This window comes from Rana temporaria, chromosome 9 (genome assembly GCF_905171775.1).
Source record: "Rana temporaria chromosome 9, aRanTem1.1, whole genome shotgun sequence".
NCBI classification, from domain to species: Eukaryota; Metazoa; Chordata; class Amphibia; order Anura; family Ranidae; genus Rana; species Rana temporaria.
The window spans coordinates 137,785,881-137,807,872 of NC_053497.1; the positions used below are offsets into that span (position 1 = coordinate 137,785,881).

General features: G+C 44.2%; 2 protein-coding genes and 1 pseudogene across 2 annotated transcripts in view; 2 read left to right on the forward strand and 1 right to left on the reverse strand.

Annotated features, from left to right (window-relative positions):
• HMCN2 (hemicentin 2) overlaps nt 1-21,992 on the forward strand; it is a 345,628-nt gene that overhangs the window by 18,334 nt on the left and 305,302 nt on the right.
• Nucleotides 6,309-6,403, forward strand: LOC120914691 (annotated as a pseudogene).
• LOC120914131 (phosphatidylinositol 4-phosphate 5-kinase-like protein 1) lies at nt 10,939-15,677 on the reverse strand. The gene is made up of 2 exons (XM_040324645.1): nt 14,671-15,677; nt 10,939-11,540 (listed from the first exon to the last, which is right to left on the reverse strand). The coding sequence occupies exons 1-2, from the start codon at nt 15,422-15,424 to the stop codon at nt 10,939-10,941; spliced, it is 1,356 nt and encodes a 451-aa protein (XP_040180579.1). The 5' UTR covers nt 15,425-15,677.

A 21,992-nucleotide genomic window follows, 5' to 3' on the forward strand; every position in this document is an offset into this window, starting at 1 on the left:
AATGGAATGTTTGTTTGAGTTTGGTATGTTGTTAAAAGGGTCAGTCCACACAAAAAAAAAGATAACATTTGGAATGAATTGGAAGCTGGAATCACCCCACTGATGATTGCTTCCTTCAAGCATTCCAAGAGTTGAGATTCTGCTGCTGTAGTTCCCAGATCCTCTGACCTGCCTCTGGATTCCCTCCTATTTTACATCGCAGGGGATGCAGCAGGAAAATGTAAGATCTCTACACTTGACTTTACAATTGCTGTAATGGGGGTTAATGTCTAGGGCCCGGATTCAGATAGAATTGCCTATCTATCCGCGGGCGTAACGTATTGCAGATACGTTATGCCGCCGTAAATTAGGGCGCAAGTTCCGTATTCAGAAAGAACTTGCGCCCTAAGTTACGGCGGCGTAACGTATGTGGTCCGGCATAAGCCCGCCTAATTCAAATGTGGATGATGTGGGCGTGTTTTATCAAAATTTAGTGTGACCCCACGTTTTTGAAGTTTTTTACTAAGGGCGCATGCGCCGTTCGTGAAAGAATCCCAGTGCGCATGCTTGAAATTGCGACACAAATCGTCAATGCTTTAGACATGAACGTAACTTACGTACAGCCCTATTCGCGAACGACTTAAGCAAACTACGTAAAATTTTCAAAATTCGACGCGGGAACGACGTCCATACTTAACATTGGCTACGCTTCATAATAGCAGGGGTAACTTTATGCCGGAAAAAGCCTAACGTAAACGACGTAAAAAAAAAAGCACCGGGCGGAAGGAACGTTTCTGAATCGGCGTATCTACCTAATTTGCATATTCCTTGCGTAAATATACGGAAGCGCCACCTAGCGGCCAGCGTAAATATGCAGCCTAAGGGGGGGGGGGGTTACGAGTTACGATTTATTTTGATTTGATTTAACTTGATTCCACTGATTTTGATTTGGTTTGTGAACATTTGATGTATACTATTGCTGTCCCCCCCCTTTTTGTTTTCTCTTTTTTTTTTTTTTAAACGGTTTCTGTGTTTTGACCGGTAATTGTTGGTCGCATGTTGCGGCCTAGTATTGTATCTGTGTTGCAAAAATTGAATAAAAATAATTTTACAAAATATGCAGCCTAAGATACGACGGTCGGATCTTAGGGAAATCTATGCGTAACTGATTCTATAAATCAGTCGCAAAGATACGACCACGCAACTCAGAGTTACGACGGCGTATCCGGAGATACGCCGTCGTAACTCCGTTGTGAATCGGGGCCTAGGACTTTTTGCTAGCCCTACAAATGGCAACTTTCAGATCCCCTTCAATTATGTGTCGGGCCGGTTTAAGTACAATTTTTCTAAAGGAGACTGTGGCAGTTTTGTTCACTGGTTCAGGTGCGAATTTTGAAAACGTAACACTTGAAAGTGCACCTAAACCGAAAAATTGTACCGGACTATGTTTTAAAAATGGACTGCGGACGGCCAACATATATCTGAAGAGGCTCCATAGAAAGACGGTTTTCTTCACATGTCATGTGAATTGGATACGTTATAAAACGCATCAAATTTGCATATATGTGAATGGAGGCTTAAGCAACTTTAGATCTGCTGGGAATTGAGCAGAGGATTGAAAGTGGTTGCCAGAAAACAAGCGATCTACCACCCACCAGTTAGCTGACAATCGAAACTCATAATTTCTGTGCTTGATTGCTCAGGGTTCCGATTTCAGCGTGATCGAAAGTGGTAGAAATGAATGAAAACTTGCCTTTTTTTGTCTATCATTAGAGCTCCTGGCAAATACAGTAAACAGCGCAAATTGACATATTGCGATGAGCTCCAAACCACAGCCAAAATCAGACTTTTGCTTCTTTTCTAAATATACTTTATTGTAAAAATGTTTTGCATTCTACACATGCCATGACATTCTACACATGCCATGAAAAACATTATTTACACTGTACAGAGTAGGAGGTTATTCTCAAAGCATCTTTTAAATAAATACTATCAGGCAAATTTATCAAAACTTGAGCAGAGCAGCTGTGCATGGCAACCAATCAGCTTCTTCAGTTAAGCAAATTAAACATAGAATCGGATCGGTTGCCATGCACAGGTAATGCAGTGTAACCCATATAAAGTTTCCCCATGCATACACTGATAGGAGACCCTCCGGGCCGCCACTGAGGAGCAACATTTGTTCAATAAGGGCTCATGCACACTGCAGCTAAAAATTTGGGCCCAGATTCTCGTAGGAGTTACGCCGGCGTAGATACGCCGTCGTAACTCTGAGTGTGAGGCGTCGTATCTATGCGCCTGATTCTTAGAATCAGTTACGCATAGATTTGTCTTAGATCCGACCGGCGTAAGTCTCTTACGCCGTCGTATCTAAGTTGCATATTTACACTGGCCGCTAGGTGGCGCTACCGTCGATTTACACGTCGAACATGGTAATGAGCTAGATACGCCGATTCTCAAACGTACGTGCGCCCGGCGCATTTTTTTACGTCGTTTACGTAAGGATTTTTTGGGCGTAAAGTTACACCTGCTCTATGAGGCGTAGATGAGGCGTACCAATGTTAGGTATGGACGTCGGAACAGCGTCACATTTTTCACGTTTTACATCGTTTGCGTAAATCGTCCGTGAATGGGGCTGGACGTAAGTTACATTCACGTCGACTAGGCATTGAGCAGGCGCAATTTAATTTGAAAATTCAATGTGATACTGAGCATGCGCCGTTCGATAAAAGCGTAATTTACATGGGGTCACATAACATTTACATACAACACGCCCCCTACCAGCCTACTTTGAATTAGGTGGGCTTACGCCGTATCAGACACACTACGCCGCCGTAACTTAGAGCGGAAGTTGTTTCTGAATACTGGACCTGCCGCTCTAAGTTACGGCGGCGTAGTGTATCTAAAATACGCTACGCCCGCCTAAAGATAGGTGTTTTTTAGAGAATCTGGGCCTTTGTTTTTACAGGCATTTGAGCGTTTATTTCAGTTTGAAGAAGGTTGTGTTTTTTTGTGCTCTTGTTCACGCTTTTATTGAGCTTCTTTGAGCTTTTTTGAGCGTAAGCGTATTTTTTTTTCACAAACCCTCCTAGATAGTATTTTCTTGACCACTGCATAAACAAAACAAAAAGCTGGAGCAAGCGTTTTTTGCGTGTTTGAGCTTCCTTGAGATTTTTTGAGCAATTTGGGGCATTAGCTCCTCTCAAAAACGTGAGTTTGGTGGGGGGTTCGGCTCGTAGGAGCATATGCCTGAAAAAAGCCATAATGTGCATGGACACATTGACTAACATGGAGGGAAGTTTCTAGGCAGAAAAAATGAGAGCTCAAAAGCCTGTAGGAGCCGCTTCTTTGAGCTCCATCTCAAAAATAGCTTTCAACTCTTGGGCCACATCAAAACCCACTGGTCAGTTGAGTATTCTAGCTTTATCCAGAGGGACCACTGATTAGAATTGGAAAGCTGAGTGGAACCCTCACATAAGTAACACAGATCTTTTGATGTGCTTCTGCTACCATTACCTGTGTGAACATAACCATACAAATCCATTCCACTCTACAAGTAAAAGCAAGAAAAAAATCCAGTAAACTGTGCAACTGTGCTTATGTTATGTCATAAATTAATCCAATTTGCATAAGTGTGAAACCAGCCTAAAGGATAAGATCACTTTTGGAAATATGTTACTGGTTCTGCCCTTAAATCGGGTAAAACATGTAACATGTTCTCAGTGCTACAGTTGCTTCCCGATGCCCCTTCTCCCTGTGGCAGCAGTATGGGGAGAAGATCCCCGTACTAGCTGTCACCTCTTGGAACCATCATGGCCCTGCGGGGCTCCACCCACACGGCTGCGCCATTCATACAAACAGCTCTGTGTGCGAATGAACTACAAGTCCCTACATTCTTTGCAGCTGTCGGCTTTTAGTTCTCAATGAACTACCACGGCACTGTGGAGCGCGGTGGTAGTTCACTGAGTCTTCCTGTCAGCGAGTATCGGCTGGGATGTACGGGTGCGCAGATACACTGACAGTGTGCAGTAGGGGTGCAACGGATCAAAAAACTCACGGATCGGATCGATCCTCGGATCAGGAGTCACGGATCGGATAATTTTCGGATCAGCAAAAAAAAAAAATGATTTATGAAAAAAAGTCGGATTCAAGTCTGGGCTCTAGCTGGGCCAATGGCTCTATATAGTAATGTCCACCATTGCCCCCCACTCGTCACTGTAATGTTCACCATTGTCCCCTACTCGTCATCACCATCACTGTTCCAGTCCAACATTGCCCCCACACTAGTAAACACTGTAATAATAGCCAGTTTAACATGGCCCCCACTAGTAATCACTGTAATATAATAGCCAGTCCAACATCCAACTCACTGTACTTGCACTGTAATGTCCACCATTGTCCCCCACTCGTCATCACCATCACTGTTCCAGACAAGTCCTACATTGCCCCCACACTAGTAAAGAACACTGTGAGTCCCCGTCCTTCTTTATAGCGGCGCTCACTGTTCCCCCTCAAGCTCCACACATTCATCCTGATTCCCAGAGCGCCGCCAAGACAGCCAGCCAATCCGGGCAGCCTTCCAATCAGAGAGGGCGCTCATCACGCGGGCCAATCAGGTGCAGAGATGGGACATCCCATCCAACCAATCACAGCCAATCTGTGATTGGTTGTGGTGGAGCAAGATGGGCGCCGCTCCGGAGCTAGGCCGAAGCCGGGGACTTTCCTACGGTCGAGGCTCCGGAGCGCTCCGCGGATCGCGCGGTGTGCCGATCCGAACGGGGTGACCCGTTCGGATCACGGATCGGTGACGATCCGTTGCACCCCTAGTGTGCAGGAGACCTGCATGGGATCAGCACTGGTGCAGTGCTTTACAGGCTACTAATGTAAAAAAAAATTGCATTTATTTATTTTTCTCTGTAAAAAGATGTGCATTTATAATTTTTTGTACAAAGGTGAACTTATCCTTTAATCCACTGTAGCTAGGATTCAGAAAGAACCTCACTGGGTTGCTGGGAGTCTACTTCCCGTAGTCTGTGCTGTATAACTTCCTCTCTCTCTGTTTCCTCTATTACAAATAACATTAAAACTTTTTAAGACAAGTATGATCATGATTGGTGGATGTGGGGAATTCCTTAGTGCTGCCATTTTATTTTTTGTATTTTTTTACATTAGGCTTTCTATGTGTGAGAACAAGGAAACATACAATGGGTGTGTTTGGGAATTCAAGTTCTGCATCAAAAGCAGGAGATTCTGGTCCATAGGATAGTCAGTGAGGGAAAAGTATTTGATCCCCTGCTGATTTTTGTACATTTACCCACTGACAAAGAAATGATCAGTCTATCATTTTAATGGTAGGTTTATTTTAACAGCGAGAGACAAAATAACAACAAAAATATCCAGAAAAACACATTTAAAAAAAGTTATAAATTGATTTGCATTTTAATGAGTGAAATAAGTATTTGACCCCTTCGCAAAACATGACTTAGTACTTGGTGGAAAAACCCTTGTTGGCAATCACACAGGTCAGACGTTTCTTGTGGTTGGTCACCAGGTTTGCACACATCTCAGGAGGGATTTTGTCCCACTACTCTTTGCAGATCCTCTCCAAGTCATTAAGGTTTCAAGGCTGGCGTTTGGTATTTTTATTTTTCAGCTCCCTCCACATATTTTCTATGGGATTAAGATCTGGAGACAGGCTAGGCCACTTCAGGACTTTATTTGTGCTTCTTCTTGAGCCACTCTTTTGTTGCCTTGGCCGTGTGTTTTGGGTCATTTTCATGCTGGAATACCCATCCATGACCCTTTTTCAATACCCTGGAGGTTCTCACTCAAGATTTGGCGTTGCCTTTTGATGCAGTGAAGTTGTCCTTTCCCCTTAGCAGAAAAACATCCCCAAAGTGTAATGTTTCCACCTCCATGTTTGACGGTTGGTTTGGTGTTCTTGGGGCCATAGGCAGCATTCCTTCTCCTCCAAACACGGCGACTTGAGTTGATGCTGAAGAGTCGTCTGACCACAACATTTCCACCCAGTTCTCCTCTGATTCATTCAGATGTTCATTAGCAAACTTTAGACAGACCTGTACATGTGATTTCTTGAGCAGGAGACCTTGTGGGCGCTGCAGGATTTCAGTCCTTCACGGTGTAATGTGTTACCAATTGTTTTCTTGGTGACTATGGTCCCAGTTGCCTTGAGATCATTGACAAGATTCTCCCATGTAGTTCTGGGCTGATTCCTCACCATTCTCCTGATCATTGAAACTCCACGAGGTGAGATCTTCCATGGAGCCCCCAGACCGAGGGAGATTGACAGTTATTTTGTGTTTCTTCCATTTGCTTCTCGGCCTTTTGGCTAAGATCAAGTTTAGTATCTGTTCTTATCAGTTGCCAATAGGTGGTGCTAAGCTGACTGTCCCCAGTACCCTGTGAGAGGGGGAACGGGATGGCAGTCGGCGGACGCTAAGCCTGTTGGCGTGGAGGTGAAAGCCTTCTGATCGGGACAGAGAGGCATGAGATCGAAGCCAGGAGGCCGGGTCCCTGGCCTTTGGCCTGGATTTGGTGGTATCTGCCCCAGTCAGTTGTTCTGGAGAGAACCCTTGCTCCTCCTTTTACCGGGAGGAGCGGGTAGTATTTCCAGAATGTGATTAGGTGGGAGAGATAGGGGTTGTGGGTAGTAGCCTGCTTAGGTGGGCTCTCCCCGACCTCTTCTCCTACCTTCCTGGCTGGGAAGGGTGCTGCCGGTCCGGACCGGGGGCTAGGGACCGTTGAAAAGCCTGTGGAGATAGTGCCCCTGGAGTGGCAGTCCAGGGGTGCCATACATTGCACGAGTGTTTGAAAGGGGCACTCATCGTGTGGCACCTTAGGTCACTGATCTCCACATTCACACGTTTCACACCTGTCTCTTGGGCCGGGCCTTTTGGCTAGGACCAGAGGAATTTTTGTTTCCTGGCCGGAGGGCCGGTCAACGTATTGCACGTTGGTCACTTTCCTCACTCTCCCATCTTCCTTCTTCCCCACTTTCCTTTTTTATTTTACCCCCAGTTTGTCTCGTTTTGACACTTTTCTTGTTTGGTGCTTGCACTTTTAGTGTGGCGAGTAGGGTGCTGGTCCTCGGGCCTGCCTCTGAAAGTCTTGGGAGTTGGTGGACATGGCCTTCTGGCTTAGTTCCCGGCTCTCATGGGGTCTACCTTTGGGGGAGCCTCACCGAGGAGGGTTCTGTTTAGGCAGTCCCTCCGAGGATGTTGGGTCCTTGTGGCTTCGGCTGCTTGGGCCAAGATGGGTCCATATGGCTTCGGCTGTATGGGCCACTGTTACTTTTTTCCCTGCCAGGAGCCTAACGCCCCGGGAGATCAGAGCTGGGTCCTTTTCGGAGGACCATTTGACGATGGCACCCGTCGCAGTTTTTTGTGTTTCACTCTTTATGTGTGTGCACATTTTTTCCTGCACCGGGTGGAGTTTTTGGGTTGTGTTTTGCACGCCATAGGCTTTTCAATAGAAAAATTGTGGAGAGATTGGAATCTGATTGATTGCTTCTGTGGACAGGTGTCTTTTATACAGGTAACAAGCTGAGATTAGGAGCACTCCCTTTATAAGTGTGCTCCTAATCTTAGCTCGTTACCTGTATAGAAGACACCTGGGAGCCAGAAATCTTGCTGATTGATAGGAGATCAAATACTTATGTCACTCATTTAGGCTCGGTTCACACTGCTGCACTGTGAATTTGTTTCGTTTTTTTTCTCCTGTGTGAGGTGCGATTTTACCGCGAATTTCAGGAGTTGGACATAGCTGCGATTGGTGTTCTAGCCAAAGGAATCCTAATGGGGGAAAAAAAAGTTAACTTCCTGTGTACTTCCTGTTTTTTGTGGAGAGTAGTGGTGGAATTCCCACATATGTGAACCATCAATGCGATTCCAGAACGATTTACATTGATGCCTATGGAGACTAAATTTGCAATGCAACGCTGTAAACTCACACAAGACCCTGTTTTTTTATCGCATCGCATTCGTAGAGGAATCGCAACGCATGTATGTGAACGACCGTCATTGAAAACAATGACTTTATGCACGACATGCAAATTTAGAATGTTTTTGATACATCACATTCGTTATGAACTGGCATCCGTGTGAACCGGGCCTAAAATGCAAATCAATTTATAACTTTTTTGAAATGCGTTTTTCTGGATATTTTTGTTGTTGTTCTGTCTCTCACTGTTAAAATAAACCTACCATTAAAATTTATAGACTGATCATTTCTTTGTCAGTGGGCTAACGTACAAAATCAGCAGGGGATCAAATACTTTTGGCTGGATGAACAGTTATTTATGTATTATTTATTCACGTGTTAAACACACATAATAAAACGCTTCAAATGGTTTATTTAACAAAACAAAAAGGAGCAAATAAAAGAAGTATACTGTTAGGATTTACTAACTGTGCACTTTGCAGTAGCTACAAATATTAATACATGAGCAGAAGCTCTGCTGACTTCCAACATCCAATCAAAGCAGGCAAAAACGCTGTTTTTTTTAATTTGCCTTGCATGTGATTGGGTATTCTTTTCAAAATTAACCACTTAACCCCCGAACCATATTGCTGGTCAAAGACCAGAGAACTTTTTGCGATTCGGCACTGCGTCGCTTTTACTGACAATTGCGCGGTCGTGCGACGTGGCTCCCAAACAAAATTGGCGTCCTTTTTTTCCCACAAATAGAGCTTTCTTTTGGTGGTATTTGATCACCTCTGCGGTTTTTAGTTTTTGTGCTATAAACAAAAATAGAGCGACAATTTAAAAAAAAAAAAATATTTTTTACTTTTTACTATAATAAATATCCCCCAAAAATATATAAAAAAGCTTTTTTTTTCCTCAGTTTAGGCCGATACGTATTCTTCTACATATTTTTCGTTAAAAAAATCGCAATAAACGTTTATTGATTGGTTTGCGCAAAAGTTATAGCGTTTACAAAACAGGGGGTAGTTTTATGGCATTTTTATTAATTTTTTTTTTATAGGAATGGCGGCGATCAGCGATTTTTTTTTCTGTACTGCGCCATTATGGACACTTTGGACACTTTTTTTTTTTTTTTTACTTTTCAAACCTTTTATTTTGATGCATCTGGAATGTATTAAGACAAAGTTCAGTTGGGTTTAAATATTTTTGCTATTGTACATGCACACAGGCACAGCATAAGAAATCCAAGTTGTACATTTTAAAATGCAGAAATTCTATGTTTAAAAAAATCTGGATAATAATATGTTATCAGTTAATATACCATTGCAAGAAAACAATTTAATGTTTTTGTGATGGAAGTAAATAAAATAACAATCCTACCAGCCATAAAAAAGTTTGATAATCAGGGGATTCATTCATCAGTTCTACACTCATGCATTCTACAGTCATGCATTTTCATTGTTCTATATATGTATTTTTTTTCTTTTTTTATTAAATTATATACACACACACATTGTTTTTTGCAAAAAGGCATCTAAAGTCTAGCAACTACATGCAGTTACACTGAATTTGTTCAAGGCATGGGTGGGGGCAACCCAGAAGAGTGCTCTGTACAAATACGTATTGCCTTCGGTGCCAGGACATTGTAAATAGCGGGCATGAATGTTGGAAGTGACAGACATGGCTGTATTAAATGTACCATAAGGCACTGACTAGGCAGTGGGGTTATACGCAATACAAATAATTTAAAATGTACAGTAGCACCTGTATGACCCCCACTTGGGTACTTGTGTGAAAAGTCAGCACTAGAAGCGATGTATAGAAGAAGCAGGAGGTACAGAGAGGAATTGCAAGATTCTCTGCCATTTTGGTAACACACAATCATCATCTCCCTCTGCAGTCCTCCAATTGTGGTAAAAGCTCTACATATTGCCTTCAATGACCCACGCAGCTTTAAATGTACACAGTAATAAATAACATGAGCCAAATGAACAGAGGTCTCTATAAAATAGGGTTATATTGCACACATAGACCTAGTGCTGCTGCTCAACCCTGACTGTCCTCCATGTCAAAGCGGCAGACCATTACACTAGGGTTGTCCCGATACCACTTTTTTAGGACGGAGTACGAGTACCGATACTTTTTTTCAAGTACTTGCCGATACCGATACTTTTTTTTAAATGTGTCCCCAAATGCAGCCATGTCCCCCCACAGATGCAGTCATGTCTCCCCCCATATCCAGCCATGTCCCCCATATGCAGCCATGTCTCCCCCCCATATGCAGCCATGTCTCCCCCCCATATGCAGCCATGTCTCCCCCCCATATGCAGCCATGTCTCCCCCCCCATATCCAGCCATGTCCCCCCCCCCCATATCCAGCCATGTCCCCCCCCCCCCATATCCAGCCATGTCCCCCCCCATATCCAGCCATGTCCCCCCCCATATCCAGCCATGTCCCCCCCCATATCCAGCCATGTCCCCCCCCATGCAGCCATGTCCCCCCCCCATGCAGCCATGTCCCCCCCCATATGCAGCCATGTCTCCCCCCATATGCAGCCATGTCTCCCCCCATATGCAGCCATGTCTCCCCCCATATGCAGCCATGTCTCCCCCCATATGCAGCCATGTCTCCCCCCATATCCAGCCATGTCCCCCTTACCTGCATGCCTCTGCCGCCGACTGCTTAATACGCGCGGGGAACATTACAGCTATCATTTGAATAGCTGTAATGATTCGCGCTGCGTATAGACACTCCCCCTTGCTCGGGATTGGTCAGTTCACCTGAGCAAGGGGGAGTGTCTATACGCGGCGCGGCGCGAATCATTACAGCTATTCAAATGATAGCTGTAATGTTCCCCACGCGTATTAAGCAGTCGGCGTTAGCGGGGATACGGCGGGGGGGGGGGAGTATTCTATTTCGGTATCGGGGGTATTTGCGGGAGTACGAGTACTCCCGCAAATACTCGGAATCGGTCCCGATACCGATACTAGTATCGGTATCGGGACAACCCTACATTACACAGTGTGGGTTTCCACCCAACGAAGCAGCCTTTGTGAATAACGGTAAGGGCTGACGGTGGAGAACTCCTGTCCACGATAACGCATGCTCTTCCAAAGATGCTCCAGCTTTTTCCTTAAGCCATACACAGTGAATATGTCAATGATGTCAACAAAGTATCTTTGCTCTGGCCCATCCATGACATGCAAAGGGTTCCTGTAGTTTGGCAGCAAGCGACAGTTTTGCGCCACAACATCAGATATGTCAGATACTGTGCTGACTTGCTGCCCAATCTTCTGCATGGTCTGACGTCTGGCAGATGTCACTTCTGGGGTTCCGCTACAATCTGTGCTGTTATCCTCTTTATCCACAGAATCGCCTTCCACTTCTACGGTGCCAGGAACAGAGGCACAGTGAGATGTAGTAGGACTGCCAGTCCCTTTTACAGACCTTTTAGTGCGAACAATGAGGTTGGCTAAGGACCAGTTTTGGCTCTTCTCGTCAGCATGTAGAGGCTGAAATCCTAGTAGCAGGCTGTAGTCCAGAACATTAAGCTCACGCAAGAAGCGGGTGTCAAGCTCTGTTTGACGAAGCAACCAAGACCGCTGTTGATCTAAACCAGGGGTGTCCAAACTTTTTTCAAAGAGGGCCAGATTTGATGGAGTGAACATGCGTAAGGGCCGACCATTTTGCTGACATTCTTTGAACCATTAAAAAAGTGTGTTTGCCCAAGCACTAATACACTGCCCAACAATAATTCTCTTGCCTTTGTGGCTGTGTGTGGTGAAGAGATGAGCTTGGGCATGTTATTTAGGAGGAAAGTTTCAAGAAAAAAAAATGTAAATAAAGGACTGTGAAGCAAAATGAGGGCCATTGCCCATCAATGCAGCCCAATCAGTGCCCATCTGTAGCCTTGCCATTGCCATAAATGCAGCCTTGCCATGAATGCAGCCTCTCTTTTGCCATGAATGCAGCCTGTGAAAATTGCGAGTGTTGCCTCGTTAGAATTAAATAGCAAGGTCTATAAACTGTGCCAACATCCCTGTTGTTTGTAGTAGGTTTATGGATAGAACATTTGAACGCTATGACTTATCCAGGCTTGAATGAGGTTAATTCATACAAGTCCTTCATTTAGGGGGGACGTTGACTATTCACCTATAGTCAATTTCAACCTGATATGTTTGATTGTTCCATCACAATGTTACTATCATCTAAACAAAACCTTTTTTGTCCCCCTGCAACTCTTTCTAATTATAAATACTATCACTGCCTGTATTTTTACCCCCTCTAATGTCATCACCACATTATAGATGCCTGTTACATCTCAATTGAATCTTCTCGTTTTGATTTTCTTTTCCCTGATTTTTGAACTATTGCTGTTTAATGACTCCACAATTAAATGTATTGCAGGTATATCCCCCTGTATATATTTATAATGATAACGTTTGTGATACCTGCACACCAATGTTTACATTGTAATTTTCCTCTGTACGCCTCAGTGCTGTGCCTTGTCAGCTTAAGACCTTGTCATGTGATCGGGCTGGCCGCGGCCTCGCCCCCTCCTTCTGATTGGCGCACGCTGGACCCTTCAGACCACGGGCTCCAATCGGAGCCCGCTGTTTGCAGCATCGAACCCGGCCTCTGGCCATTGGGTGTCATGCCTGCAAGGCCGCGCATTGACCAATGCGCGGCCGTCTGAACGGTGAGTCACGTCTGCGTCACGCCCACGTGACGTATGACGTGCCTTGGGATTCCTCATTTAAGCTGCTCCACGAGCGGCTTAGGTGAGATGCACGGTGCTCTCCCTGGGGACTGACTGACACTATACATTCTGTGGTAAGCACATGCTATTTATACTGACCCTGTATCAACTACTCCTGTGCCATTCTATTAATTAAGATCATTATTTTCAACCAATTGTTTGATATCATATCTTTCTTAGATTGGCTTGCTGGTGTTTATCTGCACTGGCTCTTTTTCATTGCCTGCCGGTATATAATTGTCACTACCATGTGTCCACCACCCCAGTATCCACTAAACTGATTATATTATTCTGGACGGTAAGCTGCAGTTTAATTTAACCCCTTCCATCCCAGCACTGATTGTCACTCCCTGGTGTCCCGCTGCTGAATTATTAGTTTTCCTGGCTGCTCTTTTTAACTTTTAATTTTTCATCCGGGCATTTTTTGATCTTCACTAGTCACTACCTCACAACTATATTTCCCCCCTCTCCTCCTTTTTTTTCCCCCTGTTCTTAACCCATTCCTTCCCCCCCCCCCTCTTTCTCGTTTCTTCCCCACTTTCTACCAATCCCCTTCTTTTTCCCCCCCCCACCCCCCTTTCTCCCGCCTTCTTTCCCTCCCCCCCCCCCACCCTCCCTCTCCCCCTTTTTCTATTCCCCCTTTTTCTTTTTCCCCCTTTTTTCCTTTTTTCATGGTAATTCGATCAAGCTTTCTCTACTTTTTCAATTCTAAATTCTCGTCCCCCCCTGTCCAATTTTCCTACCTTCCCTATTTCCTCTCTCCCCCCCTCCACTCCTTCTTTTCCCTGTTGTCCTTCTTTCTTTCTCTTCCCCCTACCTTCCCTCTCTTTCCCTTCCCCATTTCATCTTTGATCACACCTCTTTCCCCTCACCTTTTCAACCTCCCTCCTTCCCCCCTCCCCCTTTTTTTGCTTTTGTCCCCCCCCCCTTCTTTTTCCCCCCTTTCTCCCCCACTTCCTACTTTCTTTCCTTTTCTCTTTCTTCCGTTCCTTCGTTTTCGTTGTTTTTTCCTCCTTTTCTTATTCCCATTCCCCTCCTCCCCCCTTCCTGCACAACCGTCCCTCAATACATTTAGTATTAGGAATAACCTATTAACCTTTTCTATCAGAGCCCGTCTTTATTATCCCCCACGTGCGCCCTAGGGGGCCACTGCCCGAGCCAATCCACGATCACTTAGATTGGTGAGTAGTCCTTGACTCTCCTACAAGACGCAACACTGAGCTTATGAAATTTCTTTATTAAATTATTGTATATATTTGCTTGTTATTTTTTCATTTTTTCATATCTTACCTATGTACCTTATAGACATTTCTCCTGAAGAAGCAGTTTTATACTGCGAAACCGGTCGAGACCACGACTCCACCGATTAGACAAAACGGTCCTGTGATCGATCTGATTTGTGGGGTTTGTCCCAATTGTCCTGCCTTTTTGTATAATTTGTACTATTACAATTGTTAAATAAATTTTTATATATATTTTATACTGCTGCTTACTAGTGCCTTTAAAGTCCCAAACAATCTTCCCTCTCCTCTTCTCTTGATCTATGGTCAATCAATCAGGCCCCAAGCAGCCTTGGTTTGAGTTCACTGATCAAGATACACCTACTACAATGAATGCAGCCTGATCGATGCCCATCTGCAGCCTCGGAGGGGAGGAGGGGCGGGGCGAGCGCCAACATATTACATACAGGAGAATCTCCTGTTTACACAGCAGCCTCTTTAATACAATGTCCCGCCTCCTATGATAGACAGAGGAGGAGTCCAATGGAAGCCCAGGAGACGAGACTTCCTTTTACAGATGCCGCCTGGTAAACAGGAGATTCTCCTGTATGTAATTTGACAGCACTCGTTCCTCGCCCCTCCCTGTCCCCTCCGAGACAGCACCGATAAATACAGTATATATCCAAATTACCAGGGGGGCCACATTAAACTGGAATGGGGGCCGCAATTGGCCCCCCGGCCGGACTTTGGACATGCCTGATCTAAACAGATGACATTTCCTTCAAAGTTCACATCCTTGAAGACCTGCAGAACTCGGCTTCCCTCTGGTTCTGGCTCAGTCCAGCGACTTACGTGACAGCCTTTTATATCATAGCGGCCAATGATCCTCTCATCTGGAAAGAAGACACTCTGCATGATGATGAAGTATTTCTTTCTCTCCTGTTCCCTTGTGATACTATGAACTCCCAGAATCTTCACCAGCAGGGAGTGCGGATAGGCCTGGAAGTGCTGAAAGTACTTGGGCAGGATCTGTAGCAGAAAGTGAACCTCTCGCTTACTCTGCGTCTTAAGGAAGAATCGCTTGTCATTTGTCAGGAAGAAGTCTGCTTTACTCTTGGAGTTACTGATGAACTGCAGGTAGAGGCCGCAGGCTGACAGAGAGCGCTGGTAACCTTCCTCAGACATCCCGAGAGACTGGCGAAAATGCTGGAACACCGGGCTCGCGTACATCCTCATCATATAACCCTTGTGTCCCTGTGTTAGTTTAGCACTGTAATCTTCATCTGTAAGTTGTGGCTGTATATCACTCTGGGTGACCTTCTGAATGGCATCTCTGAGCCCTTCTTTAAGGTCACATGTTGAACTGTAGAATTCATGCTCTTTGTCAATTTCAAAAAGCCCAAGGAGTTTCCACTGCTGTCTAAGTTTCCAAAAGAGCTGGCGCCTTCTGGCACTGCCTCGGGACTCCCCCTTCTGGGTGACCACACTCTGGACTGAATCACGTCTTCCTTCCTCCTCCATTCTTAGAAGTGTCCCAAAGCTCAGCACCCACGTGTCCTCATGTTATGCTTGGTCACAGAGAGTTTCAACTACTGCATCCACTTCTTCCAACTGTCACAAACTCGTGCCCCTTTCTACACCTCTATGCACGCTTTAAGATTGAATTCCCTCTATGCGTTTTGATTGCCACAAACAGCATTCAAACTACATGGTCTCCCTTCTGCTCCCGATCCTTCTCTCTGTCCCCTGACCCTCCCTTCCCTCCTGCTCTGCACATTCTTTTTTTTTCTTTTTCTTTTTTAACCACTTCAGCTTTGACCGAGCCCTGGAGACCAGCTCATAGTATAATGCTTGCCTTCGTCTCTTTTTCAGTTTTGCATCATCTGTGGTATTTTCCTTTATATTGTTTATTTATATCTTTTTTTTTTCCCCGTGGGGTACCTTTTTCTTAAAGATAGTTCAAGAGTGCCATTAACTTTACTGAGATTATGCAAAATCAAACCCAAGTACACTGTAACCCTCCCACAATCCCCCCTCCCTCCCCCCCCTCGTGGCTCTCGGGACTCTACTAACATTCTAGATACGATTAATTCCCTATTTCTTATTGTTGTTATGTTTTGCCGTTAAGGTAGTCTTTTCTGTGGGTATTCTTCGTTCTTAATTCTAAGGGACTGGTTCATCATAATCTCGCAGTATATCAGAAGTCTACTCTCAACTTTTCCACATAACTCCATGTTTTTTTATATTCCTGACACTTTTTCCATTTTTCCTTGGTGTCTTTATCTATCTCCACAACACTCTCCTTTAGTTCTTCCATCAGGTGAGTTTCCTCTACCACATCTATCTATTCCCATATCTGGGGACTTTCGACTTCCTGCCACTTTTTAGGTATCAACCTTTTCGCAGCGTTAAGTAAGTGGGGAATAAGAGACTGCTTATACTTTTTGATTCCCTCTTGAGCTCCGTGAAAGAGGACAACCCATGGATCTTTTTTAATCTCTTTTCCTGTTATCTCTTTTATTTGGTTCAAAATTAAATCCCAACATTTTTGGATTTTCGGGCAGGTCCACCATATATGGGTCATCGTTCCCCTCTCTGGGCATCCTCGCCAACACTCAGCAGTCTGGCCCAATCTGAACTTACTGATTTTGTCAGGTGTAATGTACCAACCCGACAAACATTTATAGTTTGTCTCGGAGGTACGCGCATCAATTGCAGAAGAGTGTGTCAGTTGCGTTAATCTTTCTAAAGTGATATTCTCTCTACCCACACCCAACTCCCTTTCCCATTTCTGGACAAAAGGGGGTTCCCCCCGTGCATCTATCTTAACAAGTAATTCATATAATTTAGAAACCGTTCCCTTTGAATTCTCAGTTTTACAAAGTCTCTCTAGTGGTGTCAACTCCTCCCCCGTCCTTAATGGGCGGGGGAGGTGTTGGACGAAGTGCTGTAACTGCGAGTACCGCCATCTGTTCAGCTTCCAGATGTCGGTCTTAAGTCTCAACTCTTCGTAGGTCCTAATTTCTCCATCTTTTATTATGTCACCCAAGTGTACTTTATCCTTTCTGAACCAATTCCCCCCAATTTTTTTTTCTCCCGGTGCAAAATATTCGTTATCTTTTAAATTGATTAATGGAGAATTATATTTCATCTCAAGTTGAATCTGTGTCCTGTCCCACAATTTCAAAGTGTCTCGTGTTAAATCGAAAGCCTTATTATTTAGTGCTCTAAATTGTGCGGGTATCCAAATTATGTTATCTAGTTGTGCATTAGCTTGTGCTTTTTCTATTTGTACCCATCTTTTCCCTCGTCTATCCCTGGCCCACTCTACAACCCGTGACAAAACCGCCACGCTATGGTATTTCCTTATATCGGGTACGGCCAGGCCCCCTGATTTCTTGTCCTGTTTTAAGATGGTGAGTGAGATCCTGTGTTTTTTGTTTTTCCACACATAGTTCAATAGTAAAGAGTTTAAAATTCTCAGATATTGTTGAGGTAGTGCTATAGGGATCAGTTGGAATTTGTAGAGAATTTTTGGTACTAAGATCATTTTCGCCGTGTTTATGCGTCCTATCCAGGAGATGGGTCTATTTATTATTTTTTTAATGTCGTTTTTAATCTCATTGAGGAGGGGTATGAAGTTTATTTCGTATATCTTCCTAACCGAATTGGCTAATTTAATGCCCAGATATTTTAATTCTTTTGTCCATGGGAATACACACAACCCTTTTACCATCCTCACTTCCTTTTTATTTAGATTTATGTTTAATATTTCAGATTTTGTTACGTTTATCTTAAAATTTTAGATAGTTCCGTAATGTAATAATAACTTATTTAACTTGGGTATTGTGTTCCAGGGGTTGGTAATATAAAATAGGATATCGTCGGCAAAGGCTGATAATTTATGTTCTTCACTCTCTACTTTGACCCCGTTGATCTCGGGATCATTGCGGATCGTGGCTAATAACAGTCCTAGAGACAAGATAAAGAGAAGGGGAGACAGGGGGCATCCCTGTCGTGTCCCATTCTTCATTTCAAAAGGCTCCGATAGTATGCCATTCATTTTAATTTTTGCCGATGGGTGATGGTAAAGTGTTTTGATCCAACTAATCAGCCTCCGTCCCACTCCCATTACTTCCAGGGTTTGGAACATGAGTCCCCAGTCTACTTTGTCAAATGCTTTTTCAGCATCCACTGACAGAAATAGACCTGGGGACCCATCCTCCCTTATCTTCTGCAGCAAGAGAAGTGCTCTAATCCCGTTATCTTTCCCTTCTTTATCAGGGACGAACCCTACCTGATCAGGATGGACCAATAGGTGAATAACTCCCTTTAATCGATCCGCTAGGATTTTCGCAAAAAGCTTAATATCCGTGTTCAATAGCGAAATTGGTCTATATCCTGAGCAGAGTGTTCCGTCCTTCCCCTCTTTTAAGATAATTGTTATCGAGGCAGCTAGTGCTTCCTTGCTGGCTTCAAACTCTGACCCTAGGCCGTTGAAATATTTACATAATTTTGGGACTAGAATACTACTAAATTTTTTGTAATAAAACACCGTGAATCCATCGGGGCCTGGGCTTTTCCCCACCGATGTATTTTTTAACGCATTCTTGACTTCCTCTTCGGTAATCGGTCTATCCATGTTTATTCTTTCTATATCCTCAATCTTTGAAAGTCCTGCCTTTTCTAGAAAATTTCGTGTTTCCACCTTTTTCTCTTCTATTTGCCTCCTTCTCTGACTACACGTGTATACCTCTTCATAAAAGTTTTTAAATGTTTCTGCGATATCCTTGTTATTATACACCAATTCCCCGTTTTTCCTTTTAATTTTCTCGATATAATTTCTAGTTTTATTTTTTTTGTACCATTTTGAGCAGATGTTTATTAGGTTTGTTTCCCCATAGGTATCTCTCTCTGGCTATACTGTTAAAACTTTTCTTTGCGTCTTGGTCTAAGATCTCCTTAAGTTCATCTCTTTTTACCCTTAGATTATGATATGTCTCTTTTATCCCCTGTTCTTTGTGTTTTTTTTCCAAGATCGCTATTTCTTTAACCAACGTATTAAACTTCCTGTTTCTCTCTTTTTTTCCTCTTGCTCCCTCAGAGATTAATATCCCTCTAATATACGCTTTGTGCGTTTCCCAGAGAGTAGCACTTGAGATCCCTTCCGTGTCATTTACTGAGAAGAATTGTTTAAGTTCCTCTTCTACCCTCCCAGCCCCTTTTTTTCCTCTTATCAGATCTTCATTTAAGCGCCATGGGGGATGTTGATTCATTTGTGCCGATGCCTTGATTTTCATTGTTATCGTGGCGTGATCTGATAGAGTCATGATTTCAATCTTTGTTTCCGTGACCTTATCTAACAGGCTATGATCCACCAAAATGTAATCTAACCTAGAATACGTTCCGTGAGGAGGGGAGAAAAACGTATAGTCTTGTGAATTTGGAATTCTGAGCCCTCCATACATCGACCAACTGAATGTCATGCATCTTTCGTTTTAATTTTTTGAGCTGCACGTTTATTGTCCCCTTCGCCCGGGACGTACTATCGTCACTCTGATTCATGCAAAAATTGAGATCTCCCATCAAAATCAAATGCCCCTCAGAAAACTTTTTCAACTTTCCTAAAATTCCATCTACATGCTTAATTGAATTTGTGTTGGGTGCATAAATGTTTGCTAGCGTATAAACGTTACTTCCTAATTTTCCTTTCAGGAATAAGAACCTTCCTTCAGGATCTGTCAATCTTGCCTCTAAAACAAATCCTACACCCCTCGCAAATCCAATCGCCACCCCCCTAGCACGTTTGGAGATAGAATCCCCATAGAACCAAGTTGGAAATTTCGAGGAATACAATTTAACATTTGAGTCTAATGTCAGGTGTGACTCCTGTAAAAAAAACTACATCTGCATTATATTGTTTAATCTCTTCTAAAATCTTAAATCTTTTCCCTGCAGAGTTTAACCCTTTGACGTTATATGACAAAAAAATTCTCTCTACCATAACTTCCTATTCCACCATTGCCCTTTACTTATAGAGTCCCTGAGAGCCACATTCCCATCCCCCTCTCCCTCACCTCCCCCCCCCCCTCCCCACCCCCCTTGACCTCGACCTAGCCTCTGAACCGTGGATGGTCTCGTTACCCATTTTCCCCAGTTCTTTTGTCATGAGGTAGGCCCAAAACCGTGTCACCCCCTTCACCAGTTGGGGGGACTTGGGGACCAGGAAGAAGATCCCAGATCCTCCCATCTCCCCTCCCCCCCTCTCGACCCGATGCCCCCCCTAGAACTGTCTACCCCAATCTATTAAGCACATTTTCATCTATTCTATCCATTCAGGGAGTTCTATGGCCGGGATGCCTAATTTATGACAAAATGCTTCAAGATCTTCAGGGAATGTTAGCCTAGCCAATACTCCGTCCTTCTTCCCAATGAGGCATGCAGGGAACCCCCATTGGTATTCAATGCCCAATAGCCGCATCTGAGACAAAAGTGGTTTCAGATGTCTCCTTCGTACCAGGGTTTCCCATGCCAAATCCGTAAATATCTGAATTTCTACTCCGTTATACCTCACAAGGGCATTTCGTCTTAAGCCTGACCATATTTCAGCTTTGTCTTCGTAGAATCTAAATCTAACTATTATGTCCCTTGGCCACTCGCCCTCTCGGTTCTTTGCCCTTCCTACACGGTTCTTTGCCCTAGCACTCGCTCTATTTTAAGGTGGTCCTCTGTTTTATTTTCCAGGATGGGTAGGAAAATGGTGTCCATGATATCTCTCAGATTTTCCCCTCTTTCTTCTTTAATTGAGCGTATTCTTAAGTTTTTCCTTCTGTTGCAGTTTTCTTGATCCTCTAAGCGATACTGTAGCCTCCTCTGGTCCTGTTTAATTGCACGATGTTGCTCTTTTAATAGATTCAATTCCCGGGCCTGTTGTTCACATCTTGCCTCTGTCTCCTCCACCCGTGTTAAGAGGTGACTTAGATCTGCTCTCAGGGCACCGATTTCACCTTTTATTGCCTCTTCTAGTTTCCTCAGCATGGCACTCATTTCCCCCTTTGATAGGGCTTGTGTATCTGTTCCTGATTCCTCCATATGACTCATGTCTTGGTCTCCTTCTGTCGACGTGTCTGTACTAATGGGGTTAAGTTCGCCTGTTCCTTTTTTAATAGTCCCCTTTTTTTCAATTTTTTTGACAGTTCCTGGGCTCTTAGCACTCCCCTCCTGGGTCAAATATTGTCTAATAGTACTAGTAGAAGCCTTATCTTTGTGCACCTTTGGGGCTGAGCCCCTTGTTGCCTTACTCATCTTATTTTTATTCCACGCCCTGATGCGTTTCCCCAGTTTTAAATGAATTAAGGGGTTACTTATATGGACACAAATGTGGGGTTCCAGTATATTTTAGGACCCCTCAAGTGTAAACTAATTTTTAGTTGGAACTCAAGGTCCTTGTTGGTGGGCACCTTGATGTTGTTCGCCCGCGGCCGTGTCTAAGTTCTCGCCCTACTGTGAAAGAGCAATTCCCTCCTCACCGTCTTAAGGGCTCCTGAACCCTATACAAACCCCTCACCTCAGAGTCCCTCTGTCCTGGGTCTCTGCTATGGTCAATCTTCTGCCCTACTCCCGGCAGGTTCCGGCTTCAAATCAGTAGTCCTTCAATATCATAGACCTGAGAGAACCAGAAGGGGGGCTTGCAAAGGGGAGATTAATGTACAGAGCCTAACATTGAGTCCATGAGCTGCCTTAGCGTCCTTGATCCTCATAAGTTTTTTTTTACCCTCCACAAGTTAGTGAGGGTTTTTCCTTCCAAGCACCTCCTTTAGTCATCCCTGGGGTGCAAAACCATATTAGGCACCGGCAGCGCTTCCTGACACCCACGGCCCAGTCAAACAGCTCTTCTCCTGCCTATAGCAACAACCCTTGCCACACACCCAGCCCATTCAAGCCCCAAATGCAGTAGGCCTATGAGGCAAAGAGCCAGGGGGAGAGGAAAGGGCACTGGCCTTTTTACTTGTCCGGGTTTTTGTTTACACCACCCAATAGATGTTTCACTGTGTATACAAGAGAGGAAAAAGGAACAATCACAGAGCCT